The following is a 22,682-nucleotide window of genomic DNA, read 5'->3' on the forward strand; positions in this document are numbered from 1 at the left end:
AATAATAACCTCTGTTTTTCACTCCCCTCTTTGTTTTCTACCTTATATATATAGATATAGATAGATAGATAGATATATAATATATAGATATATATATATGTGTGTTTGTGTGTGCAAGGCTTCTTAATATTCCACTGTAAACAATGAAAACATTGTTCACAGTGGAATATTAAGAAGACTTGGATCCACCAGAGACACCTGGAGAGGTTGATGTAATGAGACTTAACTGTGTCTTGCAGACACTGTGTGTGTGTCTGTGTGTGTGCACGCTTGCATTTATGTTGTACTTAACTGCATTGCAGTAGTGGCTGACTTAGCGACATCAGCAGTCCTGATCCATATGCATCCCTGGCACTTTTGATTATGGAAGGGACGCTCTTCATGCCCTGGGACATTCTAAACACTTTTAGAACATGAAAAAAGAGTGAAAAATCCTGTGTGGGAGTTCCAGTCTGACACTCAGATAGTTATAACAAAGAAGAAGAAAAGAATGACCAGTGGAGAAACGAGTAAGCATGTGAAAACAAAAGAGACAGATTGAAAGTGAAAGACTATACTAACATTCCATTGCCACCCTTTTGGCAGACAGTGGGAAGAAGTGGTGAGATGTTTATGCTAACATGGTTTTGTGGGAGGGGAATGGCTCAGTGAAAACAGAGTGACAGATTGTGGGTGAAAGATAATACTCTACAGTCCATTGCCGCCTCGGAGGGAGACTTGGGGAGAAAATAACTCTACCAACATTCCCTCTGCTCAGTATCAGTTCAAAACTCATTGGTTCTGTGAGGCATTCTAGTGATCTTTTTTTTTTCCTTCATTGTTGATTTCAGCTGTTTTCGGCTCATAAGAGCACATGTGTTTATGGTTGGGCATGGCAGTGTGTGAAGGGGCGATTGCCAGTGCATTGAGTCTAGATTAACTTAGAGAAATGTGCTATAAAAGTGCCATTCATTTTTTTAATATTATTCAATGAGAGATTGGACATTCTCCAAGCTAAGTGTGGGTTTGTTGGAGGGGATTGGTGCCATAAAAACAAAGAGAATGTGGGTGACCAATTCTTTACTTAACAGCCTGTTCCAGCCCTTGAGGCAGACTGTTGGAGGGAATAAGGGGTGTGACGTTCTCCAATCTAACTGGGATGTGGGTGTTTGCAGAAGACTTTGTGCTGCCCAAGGTGTCGTCACCTGGAGGGTCCAGCGCCAGTTCTCGGGACGGCTCCCCCAGCAGGGACGTGTCACCGCTGACTCGCAGCCTCAACCCTCCGATTGTGCTGAAGCGAGGTGCCAGGGGCTTTGGGTTCGGCTTCCGCTCAGTGCGTGTGTACATTGGTGACTCAGACGTGTACACCCTGCAGCACATTGTCACGGTAAGTTGGGGACATGTTGCATTGGCATGTGTTCTGGTGGACCTTGTAAAGTAGACCTAAAGGAATTTGGTGAACCCGTTGACTCTTCACAGAGACAAGAGAAGAAGAAGTTCGGGTTTTTGGGGGGTTTTTTTTAGTGTTGGTAGATCATGATTATGCGGATTTCAAGGCAAGTGTGATGTTTTGTCAGTAATGCTGCCTTGTCTTGGCACATAATTTTGGGTTTCGCCTTTATCTCCACTGTCATATCCACTAATCACAGTCAGAAATTCTTCTGTTTTTTTGTTGTTGTTTTTGTGTGTGTGTGTTTGTTTTGTTTTGGTTGGTTTTTTTGGTTTTTTTTACAGACTTACTTTCATTATTTTATAGACTCTGAAAGTTATGGTGCACTTCAGAGAGTTGTTGCCAAACATCAGTTCTTACAGTGTCTTAAAGTGTAGATGGAACATTTGTGGTATGTGTACAAAACACGTTTACCTACAACAACCATCTGTGGTGATAGTTGTTTCGTTCACCCACATATAGACTGGTACTGTAGGAAACAAGAAGAAAAATCACAGAACATGTGTAAATAGATATGTAATCACCAAAACTCGGAAGCAGAAATGGCAGCTCTAATGTAATCATCCAGGTCTTCCGATCTTTCTTTTATACACATGGTCACGGCACTAAGCCTATTAGGAAGTGAATAATTATTATGAGCTTACTTTCAGTTTTAGAACCATTGTTTAATAATTCAGTGGTATGAGGGGAGACAGACAGCTGAAGTATGTCAATGATACGGTGTAAAATGATGGTGAAGGGTGTGTGTGTGCAGGACGTTTCGGTGAACAGTCCAGCATTTGAGGCGGGGTTACGGCGGGGGGACCTGATCACCCACATCAATGACGAGTCAGTGCAGAGCCTGCTGCACACACAGGTGGTGCACCTCCTGTCCTCCTCAGACCTGATCGTGCGCTGCGTGCCCCTGGACAAGACGTCCATCAAGACGGGGTCCCGCCCCAAAGGGGCCGCCACGGGCAAGATGGTGCGCAAGGCCATCAAGAAGCGCCAGATGAAGGAGAAGGCCGGAGACAAAAAGAAGGGACAGAGAACCCTTATCCGCCGGCTGAGCAGCAAGAAGGCAGAGCCACTGGTGGTGCATGGGACGCACATTGGGCCCTCCCCGCGTACCTTCAGCCCACTCAGTCGGTCGGCATCGTCCTGCGAGGGGAGCCCCGCGCTGCACCGCACCATCCGCTCCCCACCCGTGGCCGTGCCCCGCTCCCCAGACTCCTCCCCCGCCGCCAGCTCCAACAGCTCCTCACCCTCCTCCTCCGTCCCAAACTCCCCTGCTGCTGCCTCAGTTGCAGCTGCGACGGCCCACTTTGGGCGGCCCAGCTCACTGCACGTGGTGAAGCACAAGAAGGCCGCGTCGTCCCTCAAGTCACCGCACCGACGCAAGTCTGTGCACAACTTCCCGCTGAGCCCCTTGGCCCGCACCCCCTCACCCTCCAACATGGTGTCCTCCCCCTGCCCGTTCGCCCAGCCCCTTGGCAGTGGTGCAGGGTCACCAGGTGGGCAGCTCCAACCTGCCACAGCAGACCATCCCTGCTTACCTCAATGCCTCCTCCTCCTCCTCTTCGGCCTCCACAGCCAAGCAGCCAACCTCTGCACTGGCCAAGTCCCTGATGCGGCCCAAGAGCTGCGAACCTAACTCCCCGCTGCTGCGCCGAACTCTGTCCCCGGAATTGCTGCACCCCAGCTCGGCAGAGAAGCCGCCACTATGCCACACGCTGTCAGCTCCCTCAGACAAACCCCCGCCCCACAAGGGTTCGATCCTGCGCAAGTCATCCCTGCAGGAGAGCAAGAGTCAGTCGGACCCTTCATAAAGCGGGCACTGCCCCTTGGCCATAGACTGGGAGGGAATCTCTTGTGGGCATGTTTGTTTTTGTTTTTTGGGTTTTTTTTCAGCAACCATGACAGAAAAACTGAGGCCATTTTTAGTATTCTTAGATTCATGGGGCATTTTTCTTTCTTTTTCCAACATAGCACCAGAGCTTTTCTCTTTGTTGACAAATCTGTTTTTATCCCTCAGCAGTGTTGTGAATTATTAATGGTGAAAGTGGCGGCTATCATAGGGCTAAAACTAAGTGTTGTTGTTCCTGTCAACACTGGTTTTATTTAAGTTATGGTTTCAGTGCAGCTGCTTTCCTGTGTGGTGACTTTTGGTTTTTTTCTTTAACTCTCAGAGAGCTCTGTATGTGTGCCCTTGTTGCTTTGCAGCAGTATTATGGCAGTTTCACGAACTTTCCTTCTTACCGTATTCCTTCCCTGCTTCAGGATGTGCATCAAGCATCCCCCACCCCTCTCATCCTTTCCCTCCCCCCACCCCTTCTTACCCCTCCCCTTCTCCCAGTTCTTAATTATTCTGGCTTTCATACCCAACCACTTTCTCATTCATCAGGTCAGTAGAATTAATTGTGAAAGAAAATTCTGGAGAAGGGGATGTTGAAGCATTATCATTTTAAATAGATACATAAAGAGGCCAGGCATAGAGAACTAAGTGCAATAAATGACAGACGTTCAGACTGTGTGCAGGGTGGTGGGCGGCACTCTCAGACAGTGATTTCATGGTGCAGGCTCATCAAGGGCTATCTCAGGTGATCTCTGAAGACACAGTGGTGGTGTCTTCATGGTGGAAAGGAACTGTGTGTACAGTACAGACCCTGTGAACTGTTTGCATCCACTCGCCTCCTCAGAGAAAGAGGCAGACAGACACAGCAGAGCAGTGAACAAACTTCTGCTCACACACAAAATAAAAATTTGAAAGGAAATGATGATGGAGTATTAGTGTGGGTGGGAGCTTTCTTTGTGACTCACGGAAGAAGAAAAGGATGTTGGTGATGTTGATGAATGGATGGAGCTGTGTACATTGAAAGAAATCAGTGTTTGGCATTTTCAGTTTGAACCTGAAAGGGGGGGGGGGGCAAAATATTTAAGGATTGATGTAGACATTTTCCTTTCCCAACAGGGTTGATGAACCACATTGACCTGAGGGATGCATGTTTGTGTGTGTTTCATTGTGTATGTGATGATATAAAGAAGCATTTCTATGGGTGGGGTATTTTTACTTGTTCTTTAACTAAATAATCATCCAGCATGATTGGGTTCTGTTTGGGCTCTTGTGTATTAAAGGCTGCTTTCAACCTTGCAAGGAAAAGAATGGTTCTGTAAGGGCTGGCTTTGGGATCATTCCTGTCTTTTTGTTTTGGGGGTTGAGATAATTACTGTCAATGTTCTTTGGGGCTAATTCCTGTTTGGGATAATTTCTGTCTGTGTTGTTTTGGATAATTCCTGTCAGGGTTTTGAGATAATTCCTGTGTTGTTGGGGATGATTACTGTGTTGGGTTTTTTTATAAATTTCCTGTGTGTGTCTTGGTCATCTGGGTTTGGGATAATTCATGTGTTTGGGATAATTCCTGTCTTGGTTGTTATGGGCTTGGGATAATTCATTTCTTGGTCATCTGGGCTTGGGATAATTCCTGTCTTGGTCATCTGGGCTTGGGATAATTCCTGTTTTGTTTTGGGGTTAGGATGATTCCTGTGTTTAGGAGGTTGGGATAATTCCTGTCTGTGGTGTGTGTAGTACCTAGTGATTTCTGTATTTGTGCAGCCCCAGCTGGGTGTATACATAGCTTTCTTTGACATTGGTATTAACTCTCCAGATCATTCCTGATTCCACTGGACTAGTATGTGATAGTGTGTGTGTGTGGTAGGTGCTGAACTTTGAAGTTAAAAATTCCATAATTGTGTGTGTTTAATGTTGAAATGAATGGCCCATGTTTTGTGGTTGTGGTGCTCGGAGGAATGTTTGCCCAAGTTACGTTGTGTCTGATAGGTGTTGAGTGAATGTTGTGAGCAAGATGTTTCAAACACACTGTGTTGGGCGCCATGAGCTTTAGTGTTTTATCAGCATTTTTAATGTCCTTGGCTTTGTTTGTCCATTGTGCTGTCTCTGTCTGCTCCCCCCAACACCCCCACCAATCAGCCCCAAACAAATACACATATACACATTGTTCATGTTTATATAGCTGTGCGAATGGGAGTGCTGGTTTGTATCATGATGGGGAGGATACAACGTATGAAGCTGGGGAAAGCCCACTGTTGCAGACACAAGAAAGAAGGGTTGATCCCATCAACAAGCTTGTTGGGCACATGATGAAAAGTCCATTGAGCCAACAGCAGTGGCCTTCACTACATCAGACTTTTCGGGAATAGAAAAATGAAATGAGGTCAGTACTAGTCTGAAGTTAGCACACTGACTGACAGAACGTTTCTATGGCGAAGTCTGATGTAGATGTTGGTGTGAAGAACAGTTGACATGAAGTTGGAAGATCCACCATGATGACACAGCACAGAGTGGTCAGTTTTGACGGGAAATGGGAGGGGGACTGTAGAACTGAACACGAGAACCTGAAGCCATTCCAGTGGAACTGAATGAATGGGGAGAGGTGTGAGGCCTGTGTGGACAGGACCAGCGAGGTTCCTGCTGCTGCCACTGTATGTAAATACGAGAGACTGTAAATAGTGTGGTGTGCAGGGAGGAGAGAGAGAGAGGAGTATTGATGACAGGATGGTGGTGAGGGGACACACACAAGATGAAGACAGGAGCATGTTGGCAGCTGGGATGTTTGTGTTGGGCAGCGAACGTGCCGCGTGGTGGGGGAAGAAAGTCTTTCAGTGTGCTTGGTGGGAACGAACAGACCTGGCTCTCGCGTCGCTAGTTCTCATCATCACTTGTGCTTGTCTGTGATTTTCTGTCTGCCTCTCACCTCCCTCTCTCTGTCTGTCTGTCTGCATGTTTTGTCTGTCTACAGGGCCTCTGTTTCTGTCTCTCTCAACATGTCATTGTTTTTTCTACTACACTGTGTCTGTCTACATGTTGGAGAGAGACTGTTTCTCCGTTTTTCTCCATCTCTGTCTGTCTTCACTGGATTGTCTTTCGACTGGCATCGCTTCATTGCTGATGTGATCATGATCATTCATTATCATTCATGGTGTGCAACTGCTCGTGTTGTGTGTCAACATTTATCCAACTTTTCATTCCTTTCTTCTCCTTTCCTTCTCCCCTTGATGAAATTCTGCTGTTAGATGGAGAAAGGGGAAAGCCTTGAGTTGTTACATATGCACATTACATGGATATTGAAGATGAAAGAAGTTGATGTGGGTTCTGATCATGTGTTGGGTGTGAGTAATTGTTCACTGTACAGCTTTTGTGGGGTGTGAGGGGTGGCTGAGTCATGTACAGAACCAGTCATCATGGTCATTTGATCTACAGTTGCTGTTGTAGCAGTGCTATGCATAATTGTTATTATTACGTTGCTTCTTATCTTGTGATGATTGGACAAAGAAAACCTGTTAACATTGTGATTGGGTTTTGTGCGCAGAACTGCTGTTCTGAGTCGATGACGCTTGCTTGTACTTTGTAGTTGTTGTTGGGCATTAAGACTTGAATAAGAGTGATATAAATGGGATTTGGTGGTGGTGTGTGTGTGTGTTTGTGATCTTGTACATAGTTGATCAGGGTGGTAACTTGGAGGGGAAAGAAGAGAAAGAAAAAGTTCAGCTGGCTGATGCAGTGGACATTTTGAATAGATAATGGGTGGGGGAAGTTGTGTTGGTAGATTTATTGTAGCTTTGTTTTAGTTGAGAAGTTGAGATTGGGGAACAAGGTGGAGGGGAGGGGAGAGCTTGACATCAGCCGATTATTAGTCAGTTACTGATGATGCTTGATTAAATAAATACTCATCGCCACTCACATGGCTTGTTTGTACCATGTCAGTTGTTTGATATGACTTATCAGTCTGATGTCATGCTCAGCTGCAGTCAAGATTCCATTTCAGTATCATTACTATCAAGCTGTGTGCGTTATAGTATTCTTTTCCATGTTTATATACTCTGTTGGTCAGGATGTAATTGGTAGTTTGATGATAATGTGATAAGATTGTGTAGCTTAACATTTTTTTTCTTCTGCAGTGGAACTGGCCTACACCATATCCCCATCTTTCATTGTCTGTCTGCTTTTTCTGTGAACTGTTGTCAGCACCACACTGACTATACAGTGACTCTTCCAAGGGTCGTTTGGCTTAAGGCAAGGTTACTTCCACAAAAGCATGCAGTGCTTCATAGTAACGCTTTCCTGGAACACTGTTTCGAAATTATGATGATTATGAAAATGTTGGCCTGGTATCAGTTTCCAGTGTCATACTTCAAAAGGGTGAGAAATCAAAACCGCTTGAAATGTCTTTATGCTTCCTGCATTCTTCAATAACTGTGAAATAGTCCTGCTAAAGATGTAGCAAAGTGAGTATAATATGTAGATGTATTTATGCATCAAGTGGTACTTTCTTGTGTTGAGAGAGAAGAAATAGTTTCCCTTTCTTTCTTTGGTCCCCTGGTTTGTGTTGAGGATCAGATAATAGTTTGACAAAAATATAAATTGATCAGTCAGTAGTTGTAGTTAGATTAGAATACATTACAGTTGATCAGCTATTGTTTAATAGACTCTGATTACTTGACTGAAGGACAAATACAGTTTGAGTTAGTTTGCCTTAGATTCGTGAAATACAGTGGAAACAAACAACTACGCATAGATAACTTCGCAGCTTTTAATAACTAACACCTTTGCAACTTTTAAGAACTAAAAACAGAAAATTTGCTCCCTGGAGGTAAAAAAGTGGCAGTAGATAGGATGTCTTACTTCAAAAAGATGAGAGGGGACTTTTTATACACTTGTTTTATTTCTAAGATGAATGTGTGAGTGTGATTTGTTCTGCCAGTGGCTCAGTCTTAAAAACATGAGGATGACTTGTAATCGCTTTAAAATGTTCTTTGTACTTAATGTGCACTGCTTTTTAAAACCTTTTTTTCTTTTTTTCTGATTCTTTCTTTCTAACAGATTCCATACAGATTCCATATGCTGACTGTTCTAAAGCCCTCTCGGCCAAGACAGTGGGATGACTTAATACTCGATGAGACACTCTCCACAATAATCAGATTCTAGCGGAGATAGTTTGGACAGTAGTTGTTTCCTCTGCTGTTGTGATAGTCGTAGTTGAACACAACTATCATACTCAGGGTCTGTCTGTTAGGTTTAACTGAGATTTAATTACCATTTTGTATGGGGGGTGGGGGGGGGGGGGAGATTTCATTGTAAAAGCATCAGTTTGTGAATGGAACATCCACTTAGAAAATGAAATCAAAATCAAGTCCATTTTTGTCATGAAAAAGCAAAATCTGCAACAATACGGGCCATTCTGCTGCCTTTTGGAATGTGGAGGTTTGAACAGGCACAAGCAATGGCTGGTTGATGTTGGTGTTGACTGTGCAAGTTAGGGACAGACAGGAAACATTGCATTTACTTTCAGTTTCAAGGACGCGTCAAAGTGTGTAAGCTGACCTGTACATGCTACATCACATCTTAGATTTTTAAAAAGGATAAGAAAAAGCGGCCTGACCTGTGCACTGGTCATGGCATTGAAACAATCTGCAGATAGACCAGTGTGGCATTAGATGTATTGTTAAGTTGTGGGTGGCGACGACTTCAGTCCATCTGTGTGGTGAGTCCTGCGTTCATGACGTGGCTGTATGCTTATTTTGTCATTGTTGTCAGGTCAGCCTCGGTATCTGCAGGTCATCCCAACTTGGTTTTTAGATGTGTACACAGCTGCTGATGATAAAGATACAGATTATACATTTTCTTCATTTAAAAAAAAGAAATTGCTATCAAAAGTGTCATGCATGACGGTGGGTCAATTACATTTGTGTGCATTTTTCAAATTTGTTCATAAACCACTGAATGCTGTCTTGTCCAAAGTGTGGTTCTGAATAATTCATGCTTTATATTGATTGATTAGTGAGCTTTCTTCTCTTTTTTTTCTGTTTGCTTTTACTTGAAGAAATATTCAAGTATCACCAGACAGCAAAATTGGAAGTTGATATAAACGTGTAATATGGTGAAAAAATGAAAGCTATTTTCGTAAGTGGGGGAAGTCATGAAAAGAATGACAGTAGCATTAAATTTGTATTTGAATGTGTTTAGTAGTGGTTTTAATTCATGTATTTCTTATGTCTTTTATTATAATTTTGTTTTTAAAGCTCTCTTGTAGACTGTTATGTATTAGATTTGAACAAGGTGCAAAAAATGTTCATTACTTGTTTCTTCTTTTTTTTTTCTTCCTCTCTCTCCATTTAAAAAAAAACCCAATGATCATCATGTTATTTTCAAGATGAACAGTTACTGTTTAGAATGGTTTTGTAAGGTCAGGAGGAGAGAAAAACAGATTGCCATTGATAGTATTTATCATGGATTGTTTTGTACCAAGGTGATGTGTATCATCATTGTATTGGTGACTTACGTGGTGCTCTTGTGGTGGTTTTTTTTTGGGGGTGGGGGGGGGTTAGTGTTTTTTTTAACAGTAACTTGTGACTTGTTTGTAACCAATGGTAACAGTGTTTGCAGAGCTGTTGCCATCAGTCAGTGTGTCATTGCTCCCCACCTTCCCCATCACCCCCACACCCACTCTCCAACATCCCCTTTTTTCATCTGATGGTTTTAAGTGTTGTGCATTTGTGTAGAATGATAAAGGAAATATCTCTTTCTCTCTCTCTCTCTGTCTGTTTCTCTCTCTCTCTCTCTCTCTCTCTCTCTCTCTCTCTCTCTTCTCAGTCTCCCACCCCCTTCTGTCTCTCTGCCTTCCTTACCTTCCTCCCTCTTACCCTGCCCCTCTCCCTCTCTGTCTCACTCTCAAGAACAAAAAAATACCAAAAAACTAAAAAAGCCTCTCAAACCAGTGTGGGGAGGAAAGAGTGAATGGTAATAAAGCAGTGCTTTCTGCACTGATGGCAGGTTTCAGTTTCGGCTTCAAGGAGACGTGTGGACTGATCCATAGAGGCTACACCACATTTGCTGTATCATATGGTTTGATTTTTTTCTTTTTAAGAGGAGCAAATGCCTGACCTCCATAAAGACACTGTTGGCAGGGTGTACAGCAACAGACACCAGATGGACATGTTCCAGCAAACGCTGAAATCCATTGGCCAAAAAAAACTGATGCAAAATTCAAATGCAAACTTAATTAATACTGAAGGGGAGAAAACTGCAGCAACCTTTTTGTCTTTGTGTAAATTCATATACCCAAATTTTGAAAGAATTTCACACAAACTTTGCTGCAAAACTTTTCTTTTCCACAAAGGAACGAAACTTTGGATTTGGCTTTCAAATTTTACCATTCTTTGGGCAGATCCCTTTTCAGCTGAAGCAGTGTTTGATGAGATCTCTAACAGGCCCATTACTTGGGCAGATCGCTTCCTTGTTAGCACCTTGACAAGGTTTCCATCAAAAGTTCCTAGATCTTGCTGCTGCCTCCCACATTCAGTGCATCCTCTTTTCTTCACATCTCTCCTTTCATGGCAGCAAGACTGCATTCAGAATTCTCTGATTTTCACAAAAAGAGTGCTTGCTTTGATATAATATTTTACTGTCTTTGGATGGACATCTGTTTTGTCTGCATGCAAATTTCGCATGAATTCTTGCATTCAAATTTTGTTTCTTTCAGTGTATGGAATTTCACCATCAAGCTTTTCTTCCAGAGAGGGAGGGCACAGGCCCAGTGACAAACACATTTGTCATTTAGAAGTTTGCCATTCATTGCAGAAAATTTGGATTTGTCACCATTCTGGATGTATTATTTATGAGGCATTTATAAAGAAATATAGAGCATTGCTGTACTGTGTGCACACAGACACACACAAATACACACGATTGTATTTAAGTGTTACCAATACACCAACCAACTCGCACCATTGTGTGTTGTGAGGAACTATTGATAGTGCATTGCAGCTGCATAAATATATATATTGTGCCTGTTCTGAATTAGATGAATTATGTATGCAGTAAAAAGCCCCCCAGTTTCCACATCTTGTAGTGCAGTCATAGTCATTGTTGACACAGGATACAGACCAGAAAGAGCCCAGAGGCTGGAAGCCTGCATCGAGTGAAAGTCTCCCTTCACCAACTCTGTCAGCAGTGTCTGGGCTGTCAGTTTCAGTTTCAAGGATGTATCAAAGTATGCAGACTGATCCATATATGCTATACCTCATCTACTTAAAAACGGGGTTTTTGTAAAAAGCAGATGTTTGACCTACACATAAACGCAACCGCAACACACTGGTCAGGGGCCTTGAGACCATTCTGTAGATACGTATCAACTTTAAATGATAAAATATAAATAAATAAATAAACAGATACGTAAAATGAAAAATGAAAGGGACAGTGAAGGCAAATGATTGAAATAAAAAACTGAGGCTGCTTGATCCTGACAGCATCAGGGGTACTATGAACCAGTAAAGGAGTCGTGGGGCAAAACCTTTCTCTCTTCTGACCCCCACGCCCCCCTCCCTCTCTCACTTTCTCTCCTGAAAAGCAAAAATTTCTTGAAGCTCTGTTGTGGTTGTCCATGTTCTCAGCTTACTTAACACTATACATACCTGTTAAAAATGGGTTTCCAGTGGCTTACAGTCCTAAGAATTCAGTTCATTATTGTCTGTTGACTGGGAGTACTTTGTTATGTTCATACACAAAGGTACCTGGTTGTTGTTTTTTAAAGCAATTTAGAGTGTTGAAATTACTGTATACGTATGTTGTTTGCGTGAATTATTTTATTTTTAAAATGGAAGTGGTTATGATGGGAGAGATTTGGGCTTTAGATTATGATTATAAAAGTACAATTTTTGGATCACCAGGAGTTGGTGGGAACTCTGAGACAAAAGGGTGAACACGGTGACAGTTGTGGTTCGTCTGGATTTTCGTTTCAGGCTGGTAGAGCTCTGCAGTTGTTCTGTCCGTTCATTTGGTTCTCGCTGCCATTTTTGGAAATAAAAAATCTAAGTTTAAATTGTCTTTTACCTACCTTTCTTTGTTCAGCTTGTATGGGACTGAGGAATGTGTGTAATGTTTTGTTTCTATAAAGAGGGTATGGTGTGGTGTCTGCATGCCTTTGTGTGTGTGTGGTGTTGTTGTTTTTTTGTTTTTTCATTCATTCACACTGTTGCTGCTAATAGAAATACCTGGCGTGCCCTGATAAAAACTGAAGTGAGGACATTCAAGGGAGACCGCCATCAGTGCCTTACTACTGCTTGAGATCAGCGACAGAGCTGTGTGCTGATGTTTTATACTCCTTCTGCAACAGTATGTGTACTTCGGATCGAGCTATGAAGCCACTTGCGTCTACCAGTGGTGGCACAACACATTGTTATCCTCTGTTCCCAAGAAATGATAGTCATATGGCATTCAACTTGCCCACCACATATACCAGCACACAGACACACTTTATACACATTGCTTATGTTTAAAACATCCAAAAAATATTTCTGACCAAGGCTACAAGTCTTCAGAGAAACTTAATATGTTTTGAACAATGCCTTGTCATGACATCACAACAGGAAAAGAGCCTATTTCCATATCATGAAATTTTAATTTGACTAAAAGAGCATACATCATTTTAATCTTACAAACAATGAAGTGGACTTATAAATCCACTGATCAAAAATGATTTAAATGTTAAGAGAGTGTGTTCCTTTCTGTCCTCCCTCTGCCCACATCCCACCCTACTGCTTACTTCTCCCCTCCCCTCTCATTTAAGTTTCTGTCAGTGGATTGGAGTGTTGGTCTAGAGGTAACGCTTCCGCCTAGGACGCGAGAGAATCTGAGTGCACTGGTTTGAATCACACCGGCTCCACTTGACCTTGAGTGGTGGTCTGGATGCTAGTAATTCAGATTAGATGATAAACTGAGTTCTCGTGTGCAGCATGCATTTAGCGCATGTTAAAGAACCCACGGCAACAAAGGGGTTTTCCTTTGCAAAATTCTGTAGAAAAATCCACTTCAATAGGAAAATGAATAAAACTGCAGGCAGAAAATGTACAAAAAAATGAAAAAAGGTGGGGCTGTAAATGTAGCAATGCGCTGGGGGAGAGCAGCCTGAATTTCAGACAGAAATATGTTGTGACAAAAAGAGCAATACAAATATAAAAACAAATAAAAAATTTTTTACTGTTGTCTTCCATACCAGGGAGAAGAATCCTCTGTGTTCCTGGTCAGCAGTACAGAAGTACCTAAAATGCACAGCCACAGACAAGATCACCATCAAGTTCATGTTGGTTAGGTAACTTTTAATGGTAACCATGGATACTTATGTAGCACTCTATCCAGAAAACGATACAAAACATGATATTATGTTAAACACATTACAACATAGTTACATAAACACACCAAACTGTATACTCGGCAAACTATACACACATTAACATAATACATACATTCACACAAGCACATGTTCAAATATACGAGGGTCATTCAATAAATAAGGTGAATTTTTCGGTATAAGGACTTATAATACAGATAGAAGCTTACTTTTTTTAATTTTTTTTTTGTTTGTTTTACTTCTTTTTCACATGAATTTAATTTGTTTTGCAGATTTAAAAAAACTTTGAGAGTTTTGGCGATTAACAAAGATGGCCGACCAAGAAGCATGCTCCAGGATTGAACAGCGGTCAGTTATCAAGTTTTTGGTTGCTGAAGGGTGCAAACCAGTTGAAAATCATAGGAGAATGTCAACTGTGTATGGTGCCACATGTTTCAGCCGAAAAAATGTCTACAAGTGGGCTAAATTGTTTAAAGAAGGACGGAGCAGTGTTGAGGATGAAGACAGGCCTGGAAGGCCTACAGAAGTGAGGTCTCCTAAGGTGATCGAATCAGTCAATGACCTCATTCAGTCTGACAGAAGGGTGACAGTGGATGACATTGCAAGGACTTTGAGCTTATCTGTTGGGACAGCACACAAAATTGTCCATGATGACCTTGGTTACTCGAAGGTCAGCTGCCGGTGGGTGCCAAAGATGCTTACTCCAGAGCACAAACAGAGGAGGGTCGAGTTGTCCCAGCAGTGTCTCTGCCGCTATGAGAAGGATGGTGATGAGTTTCTGAAGAAGGTGGTCACATGTGACGAGACATGGGTTTGGCACTATGAGCCTGAGTCCAAACGGCAGTCCATGGAGTGGAAGCACGTAGGCTCTCCAGTGAAGAAGAAGTTAAAGTCCCAGCGGTCCACGAGGAAGGTGATGCTCACCGTTTTTTGGGATATGCAAGGCCCAATCACCATTTCATTCCTTGAGAAAGGAAGCACTGTGAACAGTGCCAACTACTGTGAACTGCTGAGGCAGGTCAAGAAAGACATAAAGAACAAACGCAGGGGTCATCAGTCAGAAGGAGTCATCTTGCATCATGACAACGCAAGGCCGAACGGTGCAGACCATCAACGAGCTGGGCTGGGAACTGCTCCCTCATCCCCCTTACAGCCCAGACCTTGCCCCTTCAGACTTTCACCTGTTTGGTCCCTTGAAAGCGTTCACGAGAGGCACGAACTTTGAAAGTGACGATGAAGTCAAAAGTGTTGTGAGCGACTGGCTGAGACATCAGTCCAAAGATTTTTACGCTGAGGGAATACGGAAGCTTGTGCAAATGGGAAAAGTGTGTGACAGTGCTGGGAGACTACGTTGTAAAAAAAAAAAAGAAAAAAAAAGTAAGCTTCTATCTGTATTAGAAGTCCTTATACCGAAAAATTCACCTTATTTATTGAATGACCCTCGTACTGCATACAAAATGCATGTGTGTGCACATGTAACCAAGCATACATACAAATTGCTGATGATGGTCAACGTTTTGACCTTGTGCATCAGATGGAAGTTTCAGTTTCTCAAGGTGTCACTGCATTTGGACAAATCCATATACACTACACCACATCTGCTAGGCAGATGCCTGACCAGTAGCATAACCCGATGCGCTTTAACCAGGGCTTTAGTGCATGCATATATATTGGGTGTCCTATAGAAAGTGAACCGCTGTTTGACAAGTATTTTCTCAGTGATAGAGAAACCGAATTCATTGAAAATTTTAAAACAGTAACCTTAGGGTATCATCAACAAGTTTACAAAATACATAAAATATCAGATTATGCGAGTATTGTCAAATTCAAAACAGCATGTCAAAAAATCCAGTATCAGAGGAAAATTCACTTATTTCAGTTTATGCTCAATGTGGCCTCCATCTTCCTCCACAACTAAATGAAACTAATTTCTTCCAAGCAGAAATGCTTTTACGTATTTCTTCCACCGATATCACCTCCCATGACATAATTATCCTGTCCTTTAACGCCGGCTCGGTCAATTTGTCTCTCCCCTGTAAACTTTCTCCTTTAGAGAGTCCCACATGGCATAATCTATTGGATTACAGTCAGGATTTTGTGGAGGCCATTCATCCTTCTTGATGAATTCTGGTGTAGCCTCCTCCAGATGTGCCCCATCTTGCTGAAACACGTAATTGTTTCTAGGGAAAAAAAACGCCTACAATCCAGAAGAAGATTGTCACCCAATAACTGAATGTAGCTTTCACTATTAACCTTGGCTCTATCAGTGTCAATGTAGCCGTGTACCGAGTGGTTACTGAAGGGTACGGCACAAAAGACTTAACTAAATATGATTAATTGAAGGATAGACAAGATCCCACGCACAGGCCAGGAACATATAGAGGCCAGTCACAAATGGGGTTTTCTATTGGTTTATTTACAATATTCTAAAAGAAGAAGACTAAGATTCCTTTCCAGGATATTCCAGCTGAAAACATATATCTTTTTTGAAAATCTAGAAGTCTCATGATAGATGCGAGATGGCTGAATTTCTCGTTTCCGTTTTCCATAAACGCGATCGTTTTGGCGATTTTTAGCTATAGTCTCTGACGTAAAGTCTTTCTCGTCTGTGAAAATGATCCTTTTGACATCAGTGGCCGAGCAGCGGTCATTCAAGTTACGGCAGCGAGTTTTTCTTTTCCCTCTAACATTTTGGTCCCCCTTGATACCCGCATCCTCTTGAAGTGCTTCAACTCCTGTTCTTTCGCCAGTCTTTGCACAGAAGACTTGCTCACTTATAAATCGCTTGCAACTTCTCCAAGAGATTTGTGGGTCCCTGGGTTCTCCTACTGGGATTAAATCAGTTCCTCAACACGGTCCTTGTTCTCCTCCAACCGTGCAGGCTTGGGTCTCCCACTGCCAATTTTACGCGCTGCTGACTCTGTTGTGTGTATTTTAGCGATAAGTCTATTTACAGTGACATGACTCCACCCCTTGGCCTGGAAATTCCTTTAGATCCTTCTTCCACCCCAGCCTTTCTCCTTGAAACAGTTTTCAATGGTAACCTTATCACTTTCACTCAAAGGCATGGTTGACCCTTCCAAACTGAAACTTTGGATAGAACTGATTTTGGATACAGACGACAATAAGAAAAATCAATAAACTTGACACCCAGACAGGTTATTTTTTAGACTGACACTGATTGACAGATGCCAACACCTGGCAGCTGGCATGAACATGATGAAGGTCACATTGCACAGCTCCAATACTGGATTTTTTGACATGCTGTTTTGAATTTGACAAAACATGATCTGCGTCTGAACTTTTAGATATTGTGCAGACTTGTTGATGATACCCTAAGGTTACAGTGTGAAAATGTTCAATGAATTCGGTTTCTCTGTCATGGAGAAAATACTTGTCAAAAAGCAGTTCACTGGTTTTTTGGGGACACCCGATATATTTGTGTACATTTGAGAGTGGATTTCTTCTATAGAAGTCTGCCAGAGGACAACACTTAATTTTGTTCTCATGGGTTCTTCTTCAGAGCGCTAAGTGTGTGCTGCACACGGGACCTCGATTTATCACCTCATCTGAATGACATGACGCTCAGTTTGATTTTTCAGTCACACGTGACTTTTAAGAAAGGGCGAGAGCAGGAATCGAACCCAGATACCCTCGCAGACTCTGCACAGCCAGATGAGCGTCTGAGTTAACCATTCTGCCACCTTCCTTCCTCAAACGAAAGAAGACGTTTTGGGGGACTTTTTAAAACGTTTATTTGGAGATGTATTGGAAATCAGAACTGGGCAGACAATTAACTTGACAGGTACAAAAATGCAAATGCTTTCACTCATACGAAATCAAAATCAAGAGCGCGGCAGCGTCATACAGAGCCTGGAAAACAGGAAACGGAAACAGATGAACAAAAACTTTAAAATAAAGTAACAAATAATAGAAAATAAATAATATTCAAATGAAATTAATTAAGGGGTCTCATTCACGGCCGAACTTGCGCAATGTAAAGAACCCCAGCCAGGCCTACCTTGACATTCTCGACTTGTCACACACACAAACTGAGTTGATGAAATTAATGCATCAAATCACCAGGGAAAAAATACCATACTGGGTTCAGGAAACATACCACACACACACACGACTCGCGCCAATACACCAACCAACTCGCACCATTGTGTGTTGTGGGGAACTGCATTGCAGCTGCAATACAAGACTAAAATTCTCTATTTTCGAGGATAATAGATATGCACTGGCGCACATTTGTTGCATCCAGTCCCCGTCCTGAAACAGGGTCAACAGTACGCAATACTACTGCCACAGCATGCACTATACAATACTACACAAAGCCACATGCGCTACACAATACTACATAAAGGCATGAGCATCAATGGTAAGTAATAAAACACACACACACACACATACACACACACACGCCCAGAGGCACAAGCATGGTTTCAATAAAATACATAGGAAAAAGAAACAGAGAACACACACACACACACACACACACACACACACACACACACACACACACACACACACACACACACACATGTGCATACGTCGTGTATGTTTCCAAATACTGTACAATGTGAATATGAAACAGTAATTCTTATAGATCGAGATACACATAGCAATAATGGGGGAAAATGCTCTCCGCCAAATGGAGCACAATTCCACATACATGTAAAATGATGTACGAAAATAAAATGTCACATGTGAATGAGCCGAGAGAGAGAGAAAACAGACAGACACTAGAGAGAGAGAGAGAGAGAGGAAATAAAACAATACCAGCTAATGGGTAGACAACCTCATATCATATTGAACAGATTATAGAGAACAGCAGCTCAAGTCAAAGAAAACAAAGTATTGTAATCATCTACTAGATAATCAATGTATATATATTTATTGGTACACATACACGGCATCCGGCGATACATCGAAATAACACTGAGCCGTGGCTGAGTGGGTCAACCAATGTTCCCTTCCACTGAGCCTGAAGCACTGGATTGCTGGGGACTTGACTTCGGTTGGGTCTTCAGCTGCCACTCAGCTAACTCGACACTCATCCTTTTGCTGTTTTTGATTCATTACCATATTGTCTGATTAATCAGAGGTGGAAAGCAATTAACATTTCATCTAAGATTCTCTTGCTATTCAATCAGTAACAGCAAACATTTCATAAGCATTTATTTTCTGTATGTTTTCCTTTTTCTGGCCGCTTACAGTCTGCCACGGATTTTGCCAATGAGTTCTATTGTATCAAAAATGTTTGCTGTAGGCTGCGTATGTATGTATGTATGTATGTATGTATGTATGTATGTATGTATGCATGTATGTATGTATGTATGTATTGTGTTTATGAGTAAATAAAAAGTACATTTTGGTGTGTATATGTGACGATTGATGGAAGTGTTACGCGTAATATCATGTATTTTGTAAAGCGCACAGAGCAGTCCTCTGGATAGAGTATTGTAATTACATTATTGTTATATTATTTGTTCATTTTTTTCTTTAAAAAAATCTTTTCATTCTATATACAGTCTATATTAATTTCATCATGCATGTTTGCGTTCGAAGGTTGTCTTTGCAGACAGCCATTTGTGATTACCTTTTCGAACCTCTACCAACGAAGAGTTCAGCAAGAGGAATGCTCGAACTGCTTGTGTGCTGGTGGTAAGTGCTCGTGGTTGTTGATTATTGATTGATCTTTTTGATTATCATTTTTTCTGAAGAGTTTATTGTAAATGATGACCCTGAAATTGTCCACTACTCGACACTTGGTTTTGATCGACTTCAGCCAGAAGACCAAGGAAGCTGCACACAAAACGCATTGGTCAGAACGGGAGCTGAGTTCGAAAAACAGTCGCAACAAAAGTGACCAAATGTGGCATTTTCGCTGACCGAATGTGGCATTTTCGCCGTGTATTTTATTATTTTACCTTGTTGTCGTTGGATGCTGTCAGCATAGTGTTAGATACCCACCCTCCCACCCCCAGTTTTCTAGGGATGGTTATCCGCCCGTCGACCACATCATCCAAGGTGGGACTTGGATCGAGTGTACCTGTGTGTTCTGTGCATGTGAAGAAAATGTCTCCGCTGTTTGCAGTTTTTTTTTTGTTCTGACAGTGCACATACACACGCGCATATGCAAACATACACACATATGCACACATGCTTATGTGCACACTCATACTGACAAAGGATGCACGCACACATGTATACACACACGCACGCACACATGCACGTACACACACGTGCGCGCACACACACACATGCATGCCTGCACACACAAAGAATGCACGCACACATGTATACACACACACACACATGCATGCATGCATGCATGCACGCAGACATACACACACACACACACACACACGCACGCACACACGCACGCACGCACGCATGCATGCATGCACGCAGAAAGACCGACAGACACACACACACACACACACACAGAGTCATACAGTACACATAAATTTAAACGTAATTTTAGATAGAAAATTTCCTTTTACTGGCACAAATTTTACTGGCACAAATATACCACACCTATACATCCGCCTCTGCAACCACTCTGCTCCCTCCGCCTCCCTACCCCCCACAGACATGCATACATACACACACACTCATAATACACATGTGCAAACAAAGACACAAAGAGACAAACTCACAGACAGACAGACAGACACGTACACACAGACACACACACACATTACAAACACACATTGCTCTTTCACCTGGTTTAAAGTCTTGTCTATAGATCCACCAATCATGGTGATGCTGAGATTAGTGCCAGAATTGAGTAGGTTGCCACTGTCACCAGGATGTGTTTTCTTAAGGTTAATATGCCTCCTCTCCTTTCCCCACCTCACGCCCACATTCTCACACACCCTCTTCCCACCTCATACACACAGCACGCACTATCGTGGAGAGGCATCATTGAAACAGAACCTGACAGATAACAATGTCTGCCACGTATGCATGCTCAGAACCCTCCTGTACAGCCATTTGTAGATTCTGCATTTCTTATTTCTGAGACCAGTATGTTTGCATTGATTCTTGATATATTTTTTCTGATTTTTTAAATTTTAAAAAAATTGTGCATACATATTCCATACCTCTTCTTATTCCATGCACTGCCTCCGTAGTCATTTTTTAGGATTTGATGAAATTAAACTCTCAGTTGATTTCTTATCTGTCACTGGCCCTGGCCCTGCATATAGATCTATGACATTCTTGTCTCTGCACTCCATCTCAACATCTCTGTTCTGGTAATCATATTCTCTGTCTTCCATATGTCAGAACAAAATCCCTCTGTCAGTATACTTAATTCCTTTCAGGGTCCAGCCATCTGGAACAGCCTTCCATTTAACCTTAGAGACTAGATTCGCTTGGTCTGTTTCAAAACTTATGTGAAGACCTATCTATTTATACAGTGGTGATCTATATTCCTCCTTCCCAACTACATTTCATCCATGCTGTGAATGTATACATGTGTGTGATAGTCTGTTGTGTGTTTCAGTGTGTGTATGCGTGTGTATGTTCATGCTTCATTTGGAGAAAAAGTGCTGAACCTGTTCATTATCACTATTATTATTATTATCATCATCATTATCATTATTATAATTGTTATTATGATACCTTGCAATGATATTAAAAGCATTTGTGGAATTGTGATGATTATGAAGTGATATCCAGACAGGAGTGGTCAACTTTTCTTTTTCAGTGAATCTAAAAATGCAAGGGAAGTTTAGAGAAAAGGTTGGCAGTTGAGTTGCTAACATTATGACAAGAAAAGAAGGCGATATTTGATGACATTGAAGGAAATTAGTCATCAAAATAAACAAAAGTTGTTTGAAGTTTCATACAATTGAAATGGGGAGTTTGGATAATATGATACCCCAGTGAGAAATCTAGAATGATGAAGGAATGTTTTCAGTTTTGGTTTTAAGGAGCTGTCAGCTGTCATATGTACTTCACCGCATCTGCTTAGGAAAAAAAAGGGGGTTGGTGGGGGCAAGGGGAGTGTGTGTGTGTGTGTGTGGGGGGGGGGGGGGGGGGGCAGGATACACCCAACACGCTGATCAGGTCTTTAGAACCTAGGCTAGTTGTGTATGAAACATGAACATGAAAATGAAATGAAATAATTAGACAAAATAGGGACTGGGACACAAAAAAGTACACACTCCTTTCTACAGTCTAATGTTGTTTGTCCACAGGGTGTTGACCTTCCCACCCACACAGGGTTTTTTTTTCCCCTAACATGCAACACTTACAGTTCAGTATGTCTCCACCTACATGGTGAAAGGAAAGTGCCTGGGCTTGTCACAGGCCCACAAACAGGTCACTGTTGACTGCACCCTGTCCCGTTCAATCAGCATGGAGAAAAAAAAAGTGTTTAGCGGAGTGTGGCGGAATCACTTGGTGCATACAATTACTGACTGTTCACTGCCCACATACAAGGTCTGTCAATGCTTGTGCAAGTGATTCTAAGCTTCTTTTATAGTCAGTGAGTGTACAAGACTGCCTTGTTGTATAAGTCTTGGTTGTGATGATGTTTTAGGGAGAAGAAACAAAGATAAGCTGTGTTCAGCATGAATTGTAATGGGCCCTTTGCTTGTGTCTCATGTGAAATCACAGTCTCATAACAGCGAATGGAAAAAAAAATGCCGTCAGCACTGTGTTGATGCATTGTTCAGTGAGAAGTGGATAATTATTTTGATTTAATGAAAGTCAGGCAGAAAGCTGCAAGTAAATGAAGATCCACTTGTGGTAAATTTCATCTTGTCTTTTGGGTTTTATGAACTTTAAAGAAACATACATTCTTGTTGCCATTTGTAGCTTTCTTTGGCCACTGATTCCCCCAGCCCCAAACCATCCCCTCCGCTTCTTTCTCAAAATATGTTGCATGCTTGTGCACCTGCACACCAACACTTGCACACACACACACACATACACACACACACACACACACACACATGTATACACATGTTCTCGCGCACATGTACATGCACGCATGCTCACATGTTAGTGGAACACGCGCGCGCGCGCGCACACACACACACACACTGTGA

At 42.1% G+C, this 22,682-nt stretch overlaps 2 protein-coding genes across 2 annotated transcripts in view; both read left to right on the forward strand.

Moving 5' to 3' along the window:
* LOC143279960 (microtubule-associated serine/threonine-protein kinase 3-like) overlaps positions 1-12,308 on the forward strand; it is a 182,728-nt gene extending 170,420 nt beyond the window's left edge. The window contains 3 exon segments of the mRNA XM_076584340.1: positions 1,155-1,366; positions 2,184-2,876; positions 2,878-12,308. Coding sequence (XP_076440455.1) covers positions 1,155-1,366; positions 2,184-2,876; positions 2,878-3,237 — 1,265 coding nt within the window. The 3' untranslated portion in view covers positions 3,238-12,308.
* Positions 12,309-19,263: 6,955 nt separating this feature from the next.
* Positions 19,264-22,682, forward strand: part of LOC143279961 (putative ferric-chelate reductase 1) — a 50,116-nt gene continuing 46,697 nt past the window's right edge. Inside the window, exon 1 of the mRNA XM_076584342.1 lies at positions 19,264-19,281. The gene's annotated coding sequence lies outside the window, so the exon portion shown is untranslated. The remainder of the gene's footprint in view (positions 19,282-22,682) is intronic.

This window comes from Babylonia areolata, chromosome 3, assembly GCF_041734735.1.
Source record: "Babylonia areolata isolate BAREFJ2019XMU chromosome 3, ASM4173473v1, whole genome shotgun sequence".
NCBI lineage: Eukaryota > Metazoa > Mollusca > Gastropoda > Neogastropoda > Buccinidae > Babylonia > Babylonia areolata.